At 42.3% G+C, this 13027-nt stretch overlaps 1 protein-coding gene across 3 annotated transcripts in view; it reads left to right on the top strand.

The window, feature by feature from the left end:
- Positions 1-201: 201 nt before the first annotated feature.
- Positions 202-13027, top strand: part of LOC306780397 (TOX high mobility group box family member 2-like) — a 71003-nt gene continuing 58177 nt past the window's right edge. For all 3 annotated transcript variants that reach the window (XM_079272764.1, XM_079272763.1, XM_079272762.1), the window contains exon 1: positions 202-729. In XM_079272764.1, the coding sequence (XP_079128890.1) occupies positions 625-729 (105 nt within the window). In that variant the 5' untranslated portion in view covers positions 202-624. The remainder of the gene's footprint in view (positions 730-13027) is intronic.

Below are 13027 nucleotides of genomic sequence, written 5' to 3'. Positions count from 1 at the left end.
ACTACTACATTTCCAGCTAATCAGAAGCGCGCAGTTGCAGAAAGGAGAGCGGTTGCCAAGGCAGCCACCAATCTCCCCTCCCCCTTCTCCCTCCGTTCCTCTTTCCCGTTTATTATCGGCAGAGGTCGCATGGCAGAGGGAAGTCCGACCACTTCTGTACTGGAACCAATGCAAGAATATGCACCTCCATAACAAAGCCTGCATGGAGTCCTGAGAACAGTGGGGAAACAGAGGCTGCACATGTATGGGCTGCTGAAAAAAGAGATCTAAACAGAGAGGACCAAAGTTGGAGGTTTTGCTTTTATTTGTTGTGGAACAACGGGATAGTTTGGCCAACACGTGTGTATCCATGAAATTTGTGCTCTCCGTTTGAGTGAGTGAGTGAGTGTTTCGCATCCCGGCGCGAGGCTCCGAGGAGGACTGCGCATCACCAGAGTTGGTGCCGAAGTTCGGCCGCGAACGGATGTGAGGGAAGAGTGTACCCAGTGAAACTCCCCCACTTCTTTTTTTTTTCTTCTTCTTCTTTTTGGTCTCTCCTGCTTCGGCGTTTGTGTGTTTGCTGAGACGATAGTGAGCCAAAGACGCTGAAAGTGATTTCATGCCTTCAGTCTCGCACAACCTGAGATGGACGTGAGATTTTATCCTGCTCCCCCGGCAAATGTGGGTTCATGCTCCCTACCGACTGATCCAAGTTGTCTGAGCTCGTTGGACTATTACCACTCGAACAAGGTAAATAACAAACTGTGTTGTCTCGTGCCTCATATCTCACCTGTCTCTTTACGTGAGCCAACAACAGCTTGCAACATTCACGCAATGCAAACGCATGCTTTTGGACGCTTTTAAAAAAAAAAAATTTTATCCACGGGCGCTCACTTGCCCCAAACGCACAGCTATCCAAAACATGTCAAGTGTCAGCAAATAAAGTGGCCCGAGCTCCTAGGATGGACTGGTTTTAATTCAGCCTGGAACGGGACGCAGAATTTGTCTTCACTGTTACTTTAGACTGGAACCTGCAATCATTCTGTTTTGCTGTTGAAAGAAAATATGTGCTTCAACTTTTCTTTTTCCTCTCACCACATAGTTATTATGTTATTTCCCCGGTGAGACTGTGCAGTGGTGATTTCGCACAAAGCTGGCATTAAGTGTCCCACCCGATGTGGAATACCAGAGGCTGTATAGAATCCATACGGCCCCACTCTGCTCTCTGCTCCAACATGATCTTCCCTCGCAATGATTTCTTATAGTTTACATGCTTTTCCGCTGGGAGTTCAACGATTAAATGGATGTGTGCCAGTAATGTACTGTTAATTACTTTGTAAAGAGAAACCACAGAGTCTGGTATACATGTCTCACTCTTTTCTCACTCAGTTTGGACACCCCGCAGCATTAGACGTGTGACCTGCACTGGCTCCATTGCAAGTGCGCAGGTGGCATTTAAAACGACATTATGAATATTTTGTAGTTTGACATTTTACTGGAAAAAAAACAAATCATCGTCCCATTGCAAACAACAAACCAGAGCTTAGTAATCCTGTTATAAATAACCAAAGGATGGGGCAACACGAGAAATCTCTAGATGTATCGCCATACGAGATCAAAAACACCAGAAAGTATATAAGCTCACAGCTAAAGTCGTGTTGAGTTCCACAAACACAATATATACCCAGTGGAAACACTAGGAAAACTATTTTAAACTGTTAAATTAAGAGACTTACAGCTTCCTCGAGTGCAAGATCTCAGCCATCTGCAATAACTGAATTGGACTTTGGTGCCGTCACTTACCGTGGTTGGTAATATTGCAAATCAAAAGGCTCCGGCTGTTGACCTGCTGCTGTAGATAGAGATGATTTGGAGTTCTTCGGCTTGCTTTCTCAGATAACGATAGCTTTCAGGTATGACAATGAAGGGGAACGATGCGCAGTTGGGGATGTTTGTCTTTTTCTGTGTGGGCAATGGAAAGTGTCTGTAACCGAACGGAACATTCCAGTTATCAACTGAAAAGATCATCTCCCAATTGAGAGCTTAATAAAATGGTGCAACAATAATCTCTGCTCATGGTTTGGTAGCGGAAAGCTTGTTCAAGTGCGAAAGACGGAAACAAAAGCAATCGGGACTCAGTTTTATTTAGCGACTCTCATCCGATCACAGATGAAATAAAGTGTGTGTAAAACATTCACTGATAGGCAGGTTTACACCTGTGACACAGTAGAAATGAAACGCTATAACGTGCTTTCACAAAGGGAGAACGTGACACCAACTACTGTCACCGATACAAAAGTGTGGCACCCCTCAAAATTATAAGTGTTCTTTTGAATTATTGAAATCCCTCCACTCCCTTTCCTTGAGGGAGTGGGCACTCTTTCCACAAGGGGAGGTATAATTTGCTATCATCACATGTGTAACACTAACTACCTTCACTAGCAATGCAAATGAGGCCCGGGAGCAGAAGGGAGTCACTTGGTGTCCTGTTAACACGGTGCACAGGGTCAAGTTCCTCTTCTCAAACGCTTGTCTAAACTGGCTGTGGCACCATAGAGACATCTGATTTGTTATGTAGGTTCTGTATCTACGGATCAGATCTGCCCGCTGCTAATCATCTCCGACAGCCACGGTTGGTCACATTCTGCTCAGGTCTCTTTCTGAAGCAGCATGGAGGCAAAAGGCTTATCACAGTCAAATGGATTTATGGGCTTACTTTGCACATTCAAAACGGATATTTTAGTTTGTAACTTAATTTGTTGTTCAGTTTATTGCCTTCTCCAGTTTATCTTGAGAACATTCTTTTGGGATAATACTATTTGAAAAGATAAGAAGAACCTTTTGTTGAGATGGTTGCAATTTGGCATTTTGCACTATTGTTCCTTTCCGGCTGATTCAGCATCCCTGTTTGAAATTCAGAGCCTGTGAAAATGTGTTAATCTGACTTACACACACGCTTAATTGGATGAAATGAGCATGTGCTGGTATTTTAGCTCGTTATAGTCTGTTTATTTGCAAGCCTATTTTGTGTCTACTCTGCACCAACACAAGCCTAGTTTGAGTAATTATCAAGTTTATGTGACTCCCAGAGAACACGTGTACTGCTCATGCTTTCAGCCGTGTGTCACACTGCTCGTTTGGAGCAGAGACTGATTTAATTCCTATTCGTTTATGTGCATGCATGTTCCTGGATGTACTATTTCTTTAACCTATAATTCAATGTGCTGATAATTACTGTGATCACTGATCACTGTGTGGATCATTTCCGTTACTTTGGCACTGTTGTCACATTTTGCAAGGAGGAAATGTGAACCCTTTCCCAGCCAAAATTTGTCATCGACTGGTCCTTAATAAACATGAATTATTCTGCTGGCCAAACTAATTTGTACGAAGACTGTAATCACTGGGAAGTTCAGCACTGTAAAAAAAATAAAAAGGTGAAGAATGCAAAGAAAGAGATGCATAAAATGAGCAGAGAAGGTACTTCAAGGGTAAGATGATTCAGAAAGATCCATAAATAACCCTGAAGATTTCTACTTCAATACTTTCAATACTCATTTCATTTCACTGTGAGTTACGTGTCTTTTATTACTGTGGTGCTCTCCGACAGCCGAGGAGAAATGACAGAGAATAATACCATTATAACCGGTCTGTGCTCTGACTGTGCCATGTTTTAATAGTGTCTGCTGCCTTACACTGCTGCATGGTACACATATTACTCATATATACCGTGCAAATACTATACAAATTCATACTTTATCTGTTGTAGACAACATCCAAAGTATAAAGATCCATTCTGTCATACACAACACTGTACGGCTGTAATTGTTGTTTGTCTGACACTTTTAGTTTGCTCTGTGAGATGGGAACACAGTGTCTGCTCCTTTATTTGAATACCTTAATCAAACAGTGCTGACTGCTGCTGAGGTGAGGTGCTGCATACAGTATGGCAATAGCATAGAGTGCAAAGAGAGTAGGCCCTGTGTTTGAACACCCAGGCCCCACCCAGCTCATATATCCTCCCAACAACTGATGTCTGCTGAGATAAGACACGACTGAAGAGCTGGCTTTGTTAGTTGGTGGTCTCCTCTGCCCCTGATAAGATGGGGTACGATGTACCTTCATTTGAATGCCTTATCTCAGTTTTATTTTTTATTACAGGACTGCCTTGGTGTACTGTATGCTGTGCAAAGGTTTGATTACTTTATATCAACATATTCAATCGGTTTCCATCAACTGATCATGGTCAAGTGAAATAAGCTCTTGGATAAACACAGACGTTTGTTGTTAGTGTTGGCTAAATGTAAGGGGTATTTTTAGTCCCTCGAGTACTTACACATGGCTGACAAATTAACCAGTCGGCGTAATGCTGACTATACCTAATGTTCATGTTGAGTTGCGCTGTCGCTATTAGCTAATGACAAACTGTGGTTTGTGACAGAGAGAGAGAAAGGGAGAATCGGAGGATGAGTGAGAGTCAAATGGGTTGAAGTAATCAGTGGCCCAGTATGGGGACAGTGTGTGTGTGTGTGTGTGTGTGTGTGTGTGTGTGTGTGTGTGTGTGTGTGTGTGTGTGTATCTGTGCGTGTGTGTGTCTGTGCAGGCTAACTCGGGGCCATTCAAGCGTTTTGCTGACTACAGAATCACAATCACAATTGCTTTCATAGCCCAGTGCAGAGGAAGGCCATGCATACCACAGTAAGGGCCTGTGACACACAGCGAGCAGGGGCAGAGCAAAAACAGCCACTAAATCATATTCTCCCTGCCCCAACACACGGAGGACATTTTTAATAGGGATTCCGACCATTTGAAATCATTTCAATACAACTGGAATTGGCTCTGACATTGGCAGAGTCACACAGCCTGCATATGGCACAGAGATTTCTTGCAATATAGATGTGCGTATGTATATATATGTATATAACGTGTGTTTGTGTGTATATATGTGTGATGTATATTTAACCTAGGTGACTCTGTGTAAAAAGTCATTTTCCCAACCAAAAGGTGTCTACATCAGGCAACAGGCCACAAGATGCTGTAACACCACACACAGGACCATGAATCAATTTTTCACCATTTAAATTCTCTGCGTCTTGTTGTTTGGCCGTTAAATGCAGCATTTGTGTTTGATGTAGGATATGACAGTTTCAGTATCAATGTATGTGTATGTGGGGGGCTACCCATGTGCTAATTATTGGCCCTGGCAGTGCTAAGCTACTTCCTCGTTGGTGGGTACCAGTGTGTCCCCCTCGGCGTCTGTTACCATAATTAAGACCAGCAGCCCCACTGCAGTGTGCTTATATTCGTCAGCCCGGGCCTTCCCATGGGGCAGTGCGATGGCATTCTCATTCTTACTGCAGAAGAAGAAAGAAAAAGAAACAGCACCAGCACCTGCTCCAGAGTAGGCCCCTGGGTGTTTAGTTTAATGTTGATTATGTTTGTTAATGGCTGTAAACACTCAGAAGGAAAGACACACGTGACAACATGGGGAAATTGATGTGCAAACAATGCAGCATATCTATCTGTCTATATGTCTGTCTGGTGGTTTCAACTAAATTGCGCTGACAAGATTATTGGAGCTTTGAGCTGTCCCATCATGGTTTTTTTTTAAGATGAGACCCCAAAGTAACCCCCAATTTTTGTTTTTCTATAAGCAGCAGAAAACAAAGGAAACCCCTTCCAGAGCATGATAGGGAAAGCTATAATACACATTACACCGCAGATATTGTGCGTCTAAGCTCGTACAGAGCCCAGTTTCAATGCTAAAGGTAAACACATGTACACAAATAGGAAGGAGTGTACTATACGAGTGCCATGTGTATGTACACTGTTTGTATGTTTAAGAACTGAGATGATAAGTCGATTCATTAGTCACGAGGCAGAAAATGTTTCGCTGTTATGTATAATTGTAATTTTGTATCTTTGAGTTTTGACTGTAAAGTAAAGTATTGGAACTTGGACTCAAGGACGTGTCGTCACATTTTCTTGACTACCAAATAATCAACAGATGAATCTCAAATAAAATAATCAATAATCACAGCTTTAGTATATAAATACAGCATGCCTGCTTTAGGCCTACTTTATGTGCTTGATGTATGTATGAATGTACATATGTACTGTGTGTATGTATGCACTGTGCTGTATATGCACTGTATGTAAGTATACATGCATAGAAGGGGCTGGAAGCTGGACAAACATTCCCAGTTGTCCCAGCTTCCTGAGGTATGTCCTGTGCAAACAACATGGCCCAGGGTATAAACTCCTTGCCAGGGATTTAAGGCTCTTTCCCTCCCTTGTTTTCACTGAATACCCTTTACAAATATTATCGGCCTGAGGTCAGTGCCATGTTTGCACTGCGGCCTGATGGGACGGAGCCCGCATGAAACTTCAATTAATGGTCCAAGCCCAGACTAACACATCAACAGTACACATAAAGTAGAATGATCAGAAAGCCCCCAGAGTGCAAAGCATGAATATAGAGTATTTTTGTGTGCCTGTAGATGAATCTAATTATTTTGGGAGATAGATTTTCAATCAGAATACTTTTTTTTATGGTCGCCATTTGTTAGCAGATCTTTGACTTCTCTCCTGAGCACTGGTGTCTGTCATTAATTCACTGGCATGCATTCATTTGGATTGTGAGAGGTTTCCACTTGAGAAAGACAGGGTTGATGAATCCATATGCACCTGAATATGCTCTATTTCCTCTTTCCCCAGCTGTGACTGTCTCCACTTGTCCCTTGTCTGTCAGGAGCATGTGTTTATTATGTGTGACATATTTAGCAGGCAGATATAATTGCCTGTGCAAGGCTGTAATCGTCTGCGTCCAATTCAGTCAGCAGAGACTGCGGGAGCCCATAGAGCCACCGAGGTAATCAAACTGTGGCTCATTCTTCCTCTTTGAGAGCTAATGATGAGCTTCATGATCATTTACAATGGGCGGAGAGAGAGAAGTGTGACAGAAAGTACAGTGGTAATACTATGGTTTTAGGTCTTTCAATGCTATTATCTATGGTTTAAGAATCGCCCAGAGAAAAAAAAAAGAGTCGCGTACGCTGCGGAGTTATGGAAAGAGAAGTAAAATAGAGATAGATGTTGCGAAAGAAAAAGAGAGGTACGGCGGTTAGAGGAGACTTGTGGGTTGAGAAAAAAAGGGAACGCGAGAGAACTAGGCCTTCTCTTTGTGTTGTCGACCTATTTAGTCTCAAGCTGGCCACGAGCCATGACAATGAGTGATGTCGCTAAGAAAAACAACCGGAGGGAAGAAAAGTAGGATTTTGGAAATGATGACATACGGTTAATGGTGGTATGCTGTCGAGGACTCCGTCTCTCTCTCTCTCCACTAGGCTTCAAAAAGCAGCTCGGAAGGGTTGTTAACACACAGGAAAGGAAAACTTGAGCGGATCTTTATATAGAATTGTTAATAACACAGTAGACCGTCGTGAACAACCATAACCTAAAGCAGCACTTACTGGCACAACCCACGTGAACCAAGCAAGTACATGCGTATATGTGTGTGTGTGAGTGTGTGTGTGTGTGTGTGTGTGTGAGCACGGTTTTGGTGTGTGTTGCTGGCACCTTAACAGTGGTGGAAGAAGTATTCAGATCCTTTACTTCAGTAAAAGTAACAGTTCCACACTGTAGAGATACAGGTGCAAGTCATAAAGTAGCAGTGTGTGTGTGTGTGTGTGTGTGTGTGTGTCACGTCTGTATGCACCCAGTATAGAATCAGATCAGAGTGTACTGTATGTGAAAGCAGAAGAGAGCATGCTCTTGACTTTTTTTATCTTTCATTTTTTTAATCTTTAATTTAAATTTAAAGGGTAATTTCACCCAAATTACAAAAACAAACTTTCTTACATGTACTTGTGTGGTTTTATTTACCGCGGTGTTCAAGAAATCCATCTCTGAGATTGCTGCTCCTAGAAGAATTCAATTGAGATGTATTATTTCCAGAAAGTTTCCCTGCCACTTTTTATACAATCCATAGAACACAAAAATGTTGACAATGACAATTTCTTAAACCCCAAGGGGACGTTTTCAGGTCATGTGTTTGTTTAACCAGCAGTCCAAACCACAATGATACTCATTTACTGTCAGAGAAAAGCAGCAAATCTGTACCTGTTGCTGTTAATCTGCAACAACGGGTACAGATAGGCCAGTTACTTAGCAAAGGCATTGGGAATGTCATAACAAGGAACAAATGTTTGCAGCAGCCGGGCAGGGAAAGAGGGTGAAAACTGAGAGATGGTCATGTTTTATTAAGCCTGATAATGCAGCCTAATCTGCGGCTCGGGTTACTCAGTGCTTTGTGGGTAATTAGAGATCATGTCGTATGCCCGGCCTGCTGAAAATTTGCACTCCGCCCTAATCCCCGCCTATCCGCCTTTCACCCGCCACCTCCCTTCTTCTTCTCTCTCTTCATTCTCTCCCTCACTCACAAAAAAACCCAGCATGCTTCCAAATGAGCTGGCTTCCTGTCAGGGAAGCGGACAAATGAACAAACATGGCAGCCATACTTCAGGTAGCTAGTCGTCAGAAAAGTTTATATATACCTCGCTGTAAGATACGTGGAAACATGCTTATATGCTCAGAATTCAATAAGAGGAAGTTGACAGTGGAGCACTTTGTGGTTTGCATTGTGGAACTTGTTAGATGAATGACTAATGCCGCCTGGCAAGTGCCCCAGGTTTACTATTACCAAAACAATGGCACTTGATACAGAGCACCGTAGCCTTGGTTTTCACACAGACAGGAGCTCAGGCTGCTGTTTTCTTTTGAATCCTAAATGCTGACTGCCCATTCATGCAACGTCCCCCGAACACAGAGACACACACAAAGGAAATTCTCAACTGACACGGTGACTTGTTGAAAAAGAAGAAAAAAGAAACAACAACAGCTTCTTTCATAGCTCACTGTCCCCAATTTTTCCATTCTTAAGAACTGAGAAATGTTTCCCTTTCTGAGGATCGAGATTCGGCTTTCACCAAGTGTAAAACAGTCCACCTGTTTACATACAGTTAGTTAATTACTCGGATTATGACAGCAACTCCAGATTCTCTCTCTCTCTCTCTCTCTCTCTCTCTCTCTCTCTCTCTCTCTCTCTCTCTCTCTCTCTCTATATATATATATATATATATATATATATAGAATGTGTGTGTAAATATCAGGGGTGGAAAATAATACAGTACAGTTTTAGGGCAAAAGCATCAGCTGCCCCCCACCATAAACTCAAGAAACTGTACTGGTCTGAAGACTGGATGAAAAGCAGCTTTAGATTCTAACTCATTGAGTTGAATGCAGTGTTTCCCCTACAATCTTTCTCACGCCTGGTGGTTTTAGCAAAAAAATCCCCTGTACAAAAAATAGAACACATGAAAGAAATGATAAAACCAACCAAATAGAAGCCATTATGCATATATCTCCCGTGCATCTTAAGTGCCACTCATAAAATCTCATTTTACAGTATGTGCCGTTTGAGTCATTGAAGAAAGTGTATTATGGAACGATTTCATTCCTATGCTAAGAGTACACAACAGTATTATCATAGACACAAGCCACATATAATAAACAGCATTCATTTAAATGTGGCACTGAACTCATGTACCTCATCAACCTCTTCAGAGCCACGAGAGGTCTTATGAGTTATCATTATTCAGACAAAGAGGAGATAAAGGCATAGTGCGTCATAGGGATGTATAACAAGCTTTCAAACTGCTTATACACCAGCAGGCATCACATTTGCATAAAAATGTAGCAAAATGCAAAACTGAGCAATATTCAAAGCATTCAAGTAGCATGATGATTATCAGCAGAACTAGAAGCTTTTAAGAGTTCAGGCCGCTAATGGCAGTCAGTGGCTCTTTGTCTCAGTGGTTTTTATGTGCAGGTTAGGAAGCAGCGACAAAAAACTAGGCAAGAGAACAACAGGGAAGTTGTTAAGCTGCTTGTGTCAGTTTGAAGTCAGGGTCATTTTGACACATACGTGTATTGTTTCCTGTTTAATTGCCTGCAATGGTTGCCAATCACTGTAAAATCTTTTTATTACCATACATATGCTTCATTTTATTTTGTCGTCAAGGTCAGCAGATTTTTAAAACCTGTGTTACGGACCCGGACGATACAAGTTGAAGGCGCTTCAATTTTTTAGCATCTGGATGCCCCTCGTGCGTTGCTGTAATCATCATCTAATTGCACAGGGCTGTCATTACGTGGCGACGTGTGTACATTTTTGTTCTGTTAGTCATTTTCTCAGATTGATAAAAGTGTGCAAACTGTAACCACAAACACCAGACATCATTGTGGGCCAAAAGGTGCTATGATTGGATGCAGGTGATATCACAAAAATCCCAAGTTGCCCAATTAGAACTGCACAAGTTTCAAACAAATTTTGAACCCTGTACTCACACACACAGGGTCATATACAATCACTTTTACACCTCTGAATCCCCCACTATCCATCCACACACACACACACACACACACACACGCACACACACACACACACGCGCACACACGCGCACACACACACACACACACTTCCCATATAGCTTCAAGGCATTTCATTTCCACTCCTCCTATGACAACATCACAATATAATGGGACATGGTGTCACGTGACAAGTACATAGAGCAATCAAATCGCTCTCTCTCTCTCCGGCTTGAAGGGCAGAACGGTCAGTCGTTACATAAACTAGAGTTTGTTCAATTACGGAAAATGTGCTTTTCGTCCTTGTCATAAGCAGAGTGATGAAGCGGATAAAAAACTAATGAGTTATCTGTGTTCCTTAAGGAGTTTGATAAAATACCTTGCTTTCTGTGCTCACTCTGTCCATGGAACTAAGTTGTAGTGACGCTGAGATACTTCATTCGGGGGTTGTCACTGAATGGGGCTGCACTGATAGAGTGCTATAGAGTTAGAATATTAGTGACAAACCAAGACTAAGAGAGTGAAGTACCAAACAGTTTCCCAAACAAGGAAACAAGTGCTCTCAGCAACAGTTGAACATGAGCCTCTCTCATCCCGTTTCCTTTGGTAGAAATGATCACAGATCAGCAGTTTTGGACTAACATGTTGCTAAGAGCTGCATGATTATAGCCAACATGATTGTTCAAATTATTTTGATCAATATTATTTATTGCAAATAATTTATTGATTCGTGGGACAACATATTTTTACTGCACTTTTACGTTTAAATAGACAGAGCATTGCTTTCCCTTCATGTTGTGCCACATTCCTGCTAATGTACAAATATTTGCATCAAAAAGAGACCGGTCCTTGTTTCCAGTGCATTTCCTCGAGGCAAATTAAAATTGTACCTAAACTTTTGACTCAGAAATATATCAACAGAGCACTGCTTTCACTTCCGTGTTGTGCGAGGCTACACTCAGGCTTATTAACAAGTCTTTGCATCAAAATGAGACTTAAAATAGCTTCTTCTTCACCTGAATTCAGTGCATCGAGCAAATGCAGAATGCGCATACAGCGGCATCATTGACCGCTCCCCAAAAGTGAAGCCAAAACATCTTGATTATCAGCTGGTGGCTGGCTGACATCCATTGTTAAGGATTCAAGGATAATTTGTCACTATGCAACACAAGGTTGAACAACGAAACGCAGTTCCAGCCCGTTTACTACCCAAGAAAACATGACACAGCACAAAACAAAAACAGTGATGGAGTACATCTTTTGTATCGGCATCAGGAGGAATGGAAACATCATATCAACTTTCACTATGTTTGTGCACCGAGCATCATCGATGCGAACACAAAGTCCGTCAAGTGCAGCTTGATCCGGGATGTCAGGATGGAGCCAGGTCTGTCAATATGTCACCACAACAGTCGCCGACCTCCCATTGTTGGGTTAGCCTGAAGTCTTATTTCACCCATCTTATTTTCCTGCGACCAGACATCAGACAGCCAGGAGTAGGCTGAGTAGCCGAGTGGAATATTAGGTCCTAGCTGGGTTAGCTTAGCTTCAATTTCGGCTCCCGTCAGTGGCGTTTTGGTCTGGCTGGTTGGCAGAAGTCGTGGGTGGTGAGGTCTCCTGTACTTTATCCAATACACATGCTTCCCTCTCCGGTGTTGACGACCGTGTCTCATACTGTCATATGAGACACGCGCTCCAGTAAGAAACACAAAAAAAGACGTCAAATTAAAACACAAATGTAGCAAAGTTCATGGGAGCTACCAGCGGCTGCATCTACATGCGCCACTGTTGGTGTGGCTGACCGTCACTCCAGTTATTCACTGTTTGTTGCAGCACAGAACCGTCGCACAGTTTTCAGATGAGACTGTAATTAAGTCATCTCGGAGCCTTGAGAGTGCTACTGTAGTGCACTGAGCTGAGACCAATCTGCAACTAATTGTCCCAAGTTTTAATTTCCAATGGAATAAGGGCCAGAGGGAATGCCGCTTAATGAGATGCAGTTACTGTGTGTGTGTGTGTGTGTGTGTGTGTGCTCCTTTATCTGTTTACTGTAACCGCTGGCCCTGGTGAATAGAGAAACAAGAGTGAGTAAAACAAGATGTTCCGATTTCACTTTGTTACCTCGTTTCTGTTTATTCTACAAAGCACTCAGGATGTCTCTGTCTTTCCAAACTGTACATTTACACGTAATAAATGGTAAATGTTCCTTAAAATGAGTAACATAATTAATTGAACATTGACAGTAGAGGTAGAATATGCCTTTTAGCGATACCTATGGCCTTTTATACAAACTGGGGAGCACCTTCTTAACTGTGTGACATTGGAGACCCTTCCAAAAGTGAGAAGTGCTTTTGCCCTTGGCACTCAAGTTATTGCTCAGACAGCATGGTTGTAGACTGGAAGTGGAAAGGTTGTTTACATAGCCTTGGGAGTGTTTGTGTCATGATTTAGATTCCAGGCATTTCAACATCCAAATAAATCAGTTTAGACTTCTGAGGACAAGTAAACCTCCAAAAGAAGAGGTGGGCCAGCTGTGTTTAAAATCCATTTGGTAGTTTTATCTCTAAAGCTGGAGCAATTTTGTTTCCAGTTATTATAGGCAAAGGAAGTGGGATCAAAG

Source organism: Melanostigma gelatinosum (assembly GCF_949748355.1).
Source record: "Melanostigma gelatinosum genome assembly, chromosome: 8".
Taxonomy (NCBI): domain Eukaryota; kingdom Metazoa; phylum Chordata; class Actinopteri; order Perciformes; family Zoarcidae; genus Melanostigma; species Melanostigma gelatinosum.
Note: the sequence above shows the minus strand (reverse complement) of the source record. Positions and strands in the feature narration are given on the sequence as shown.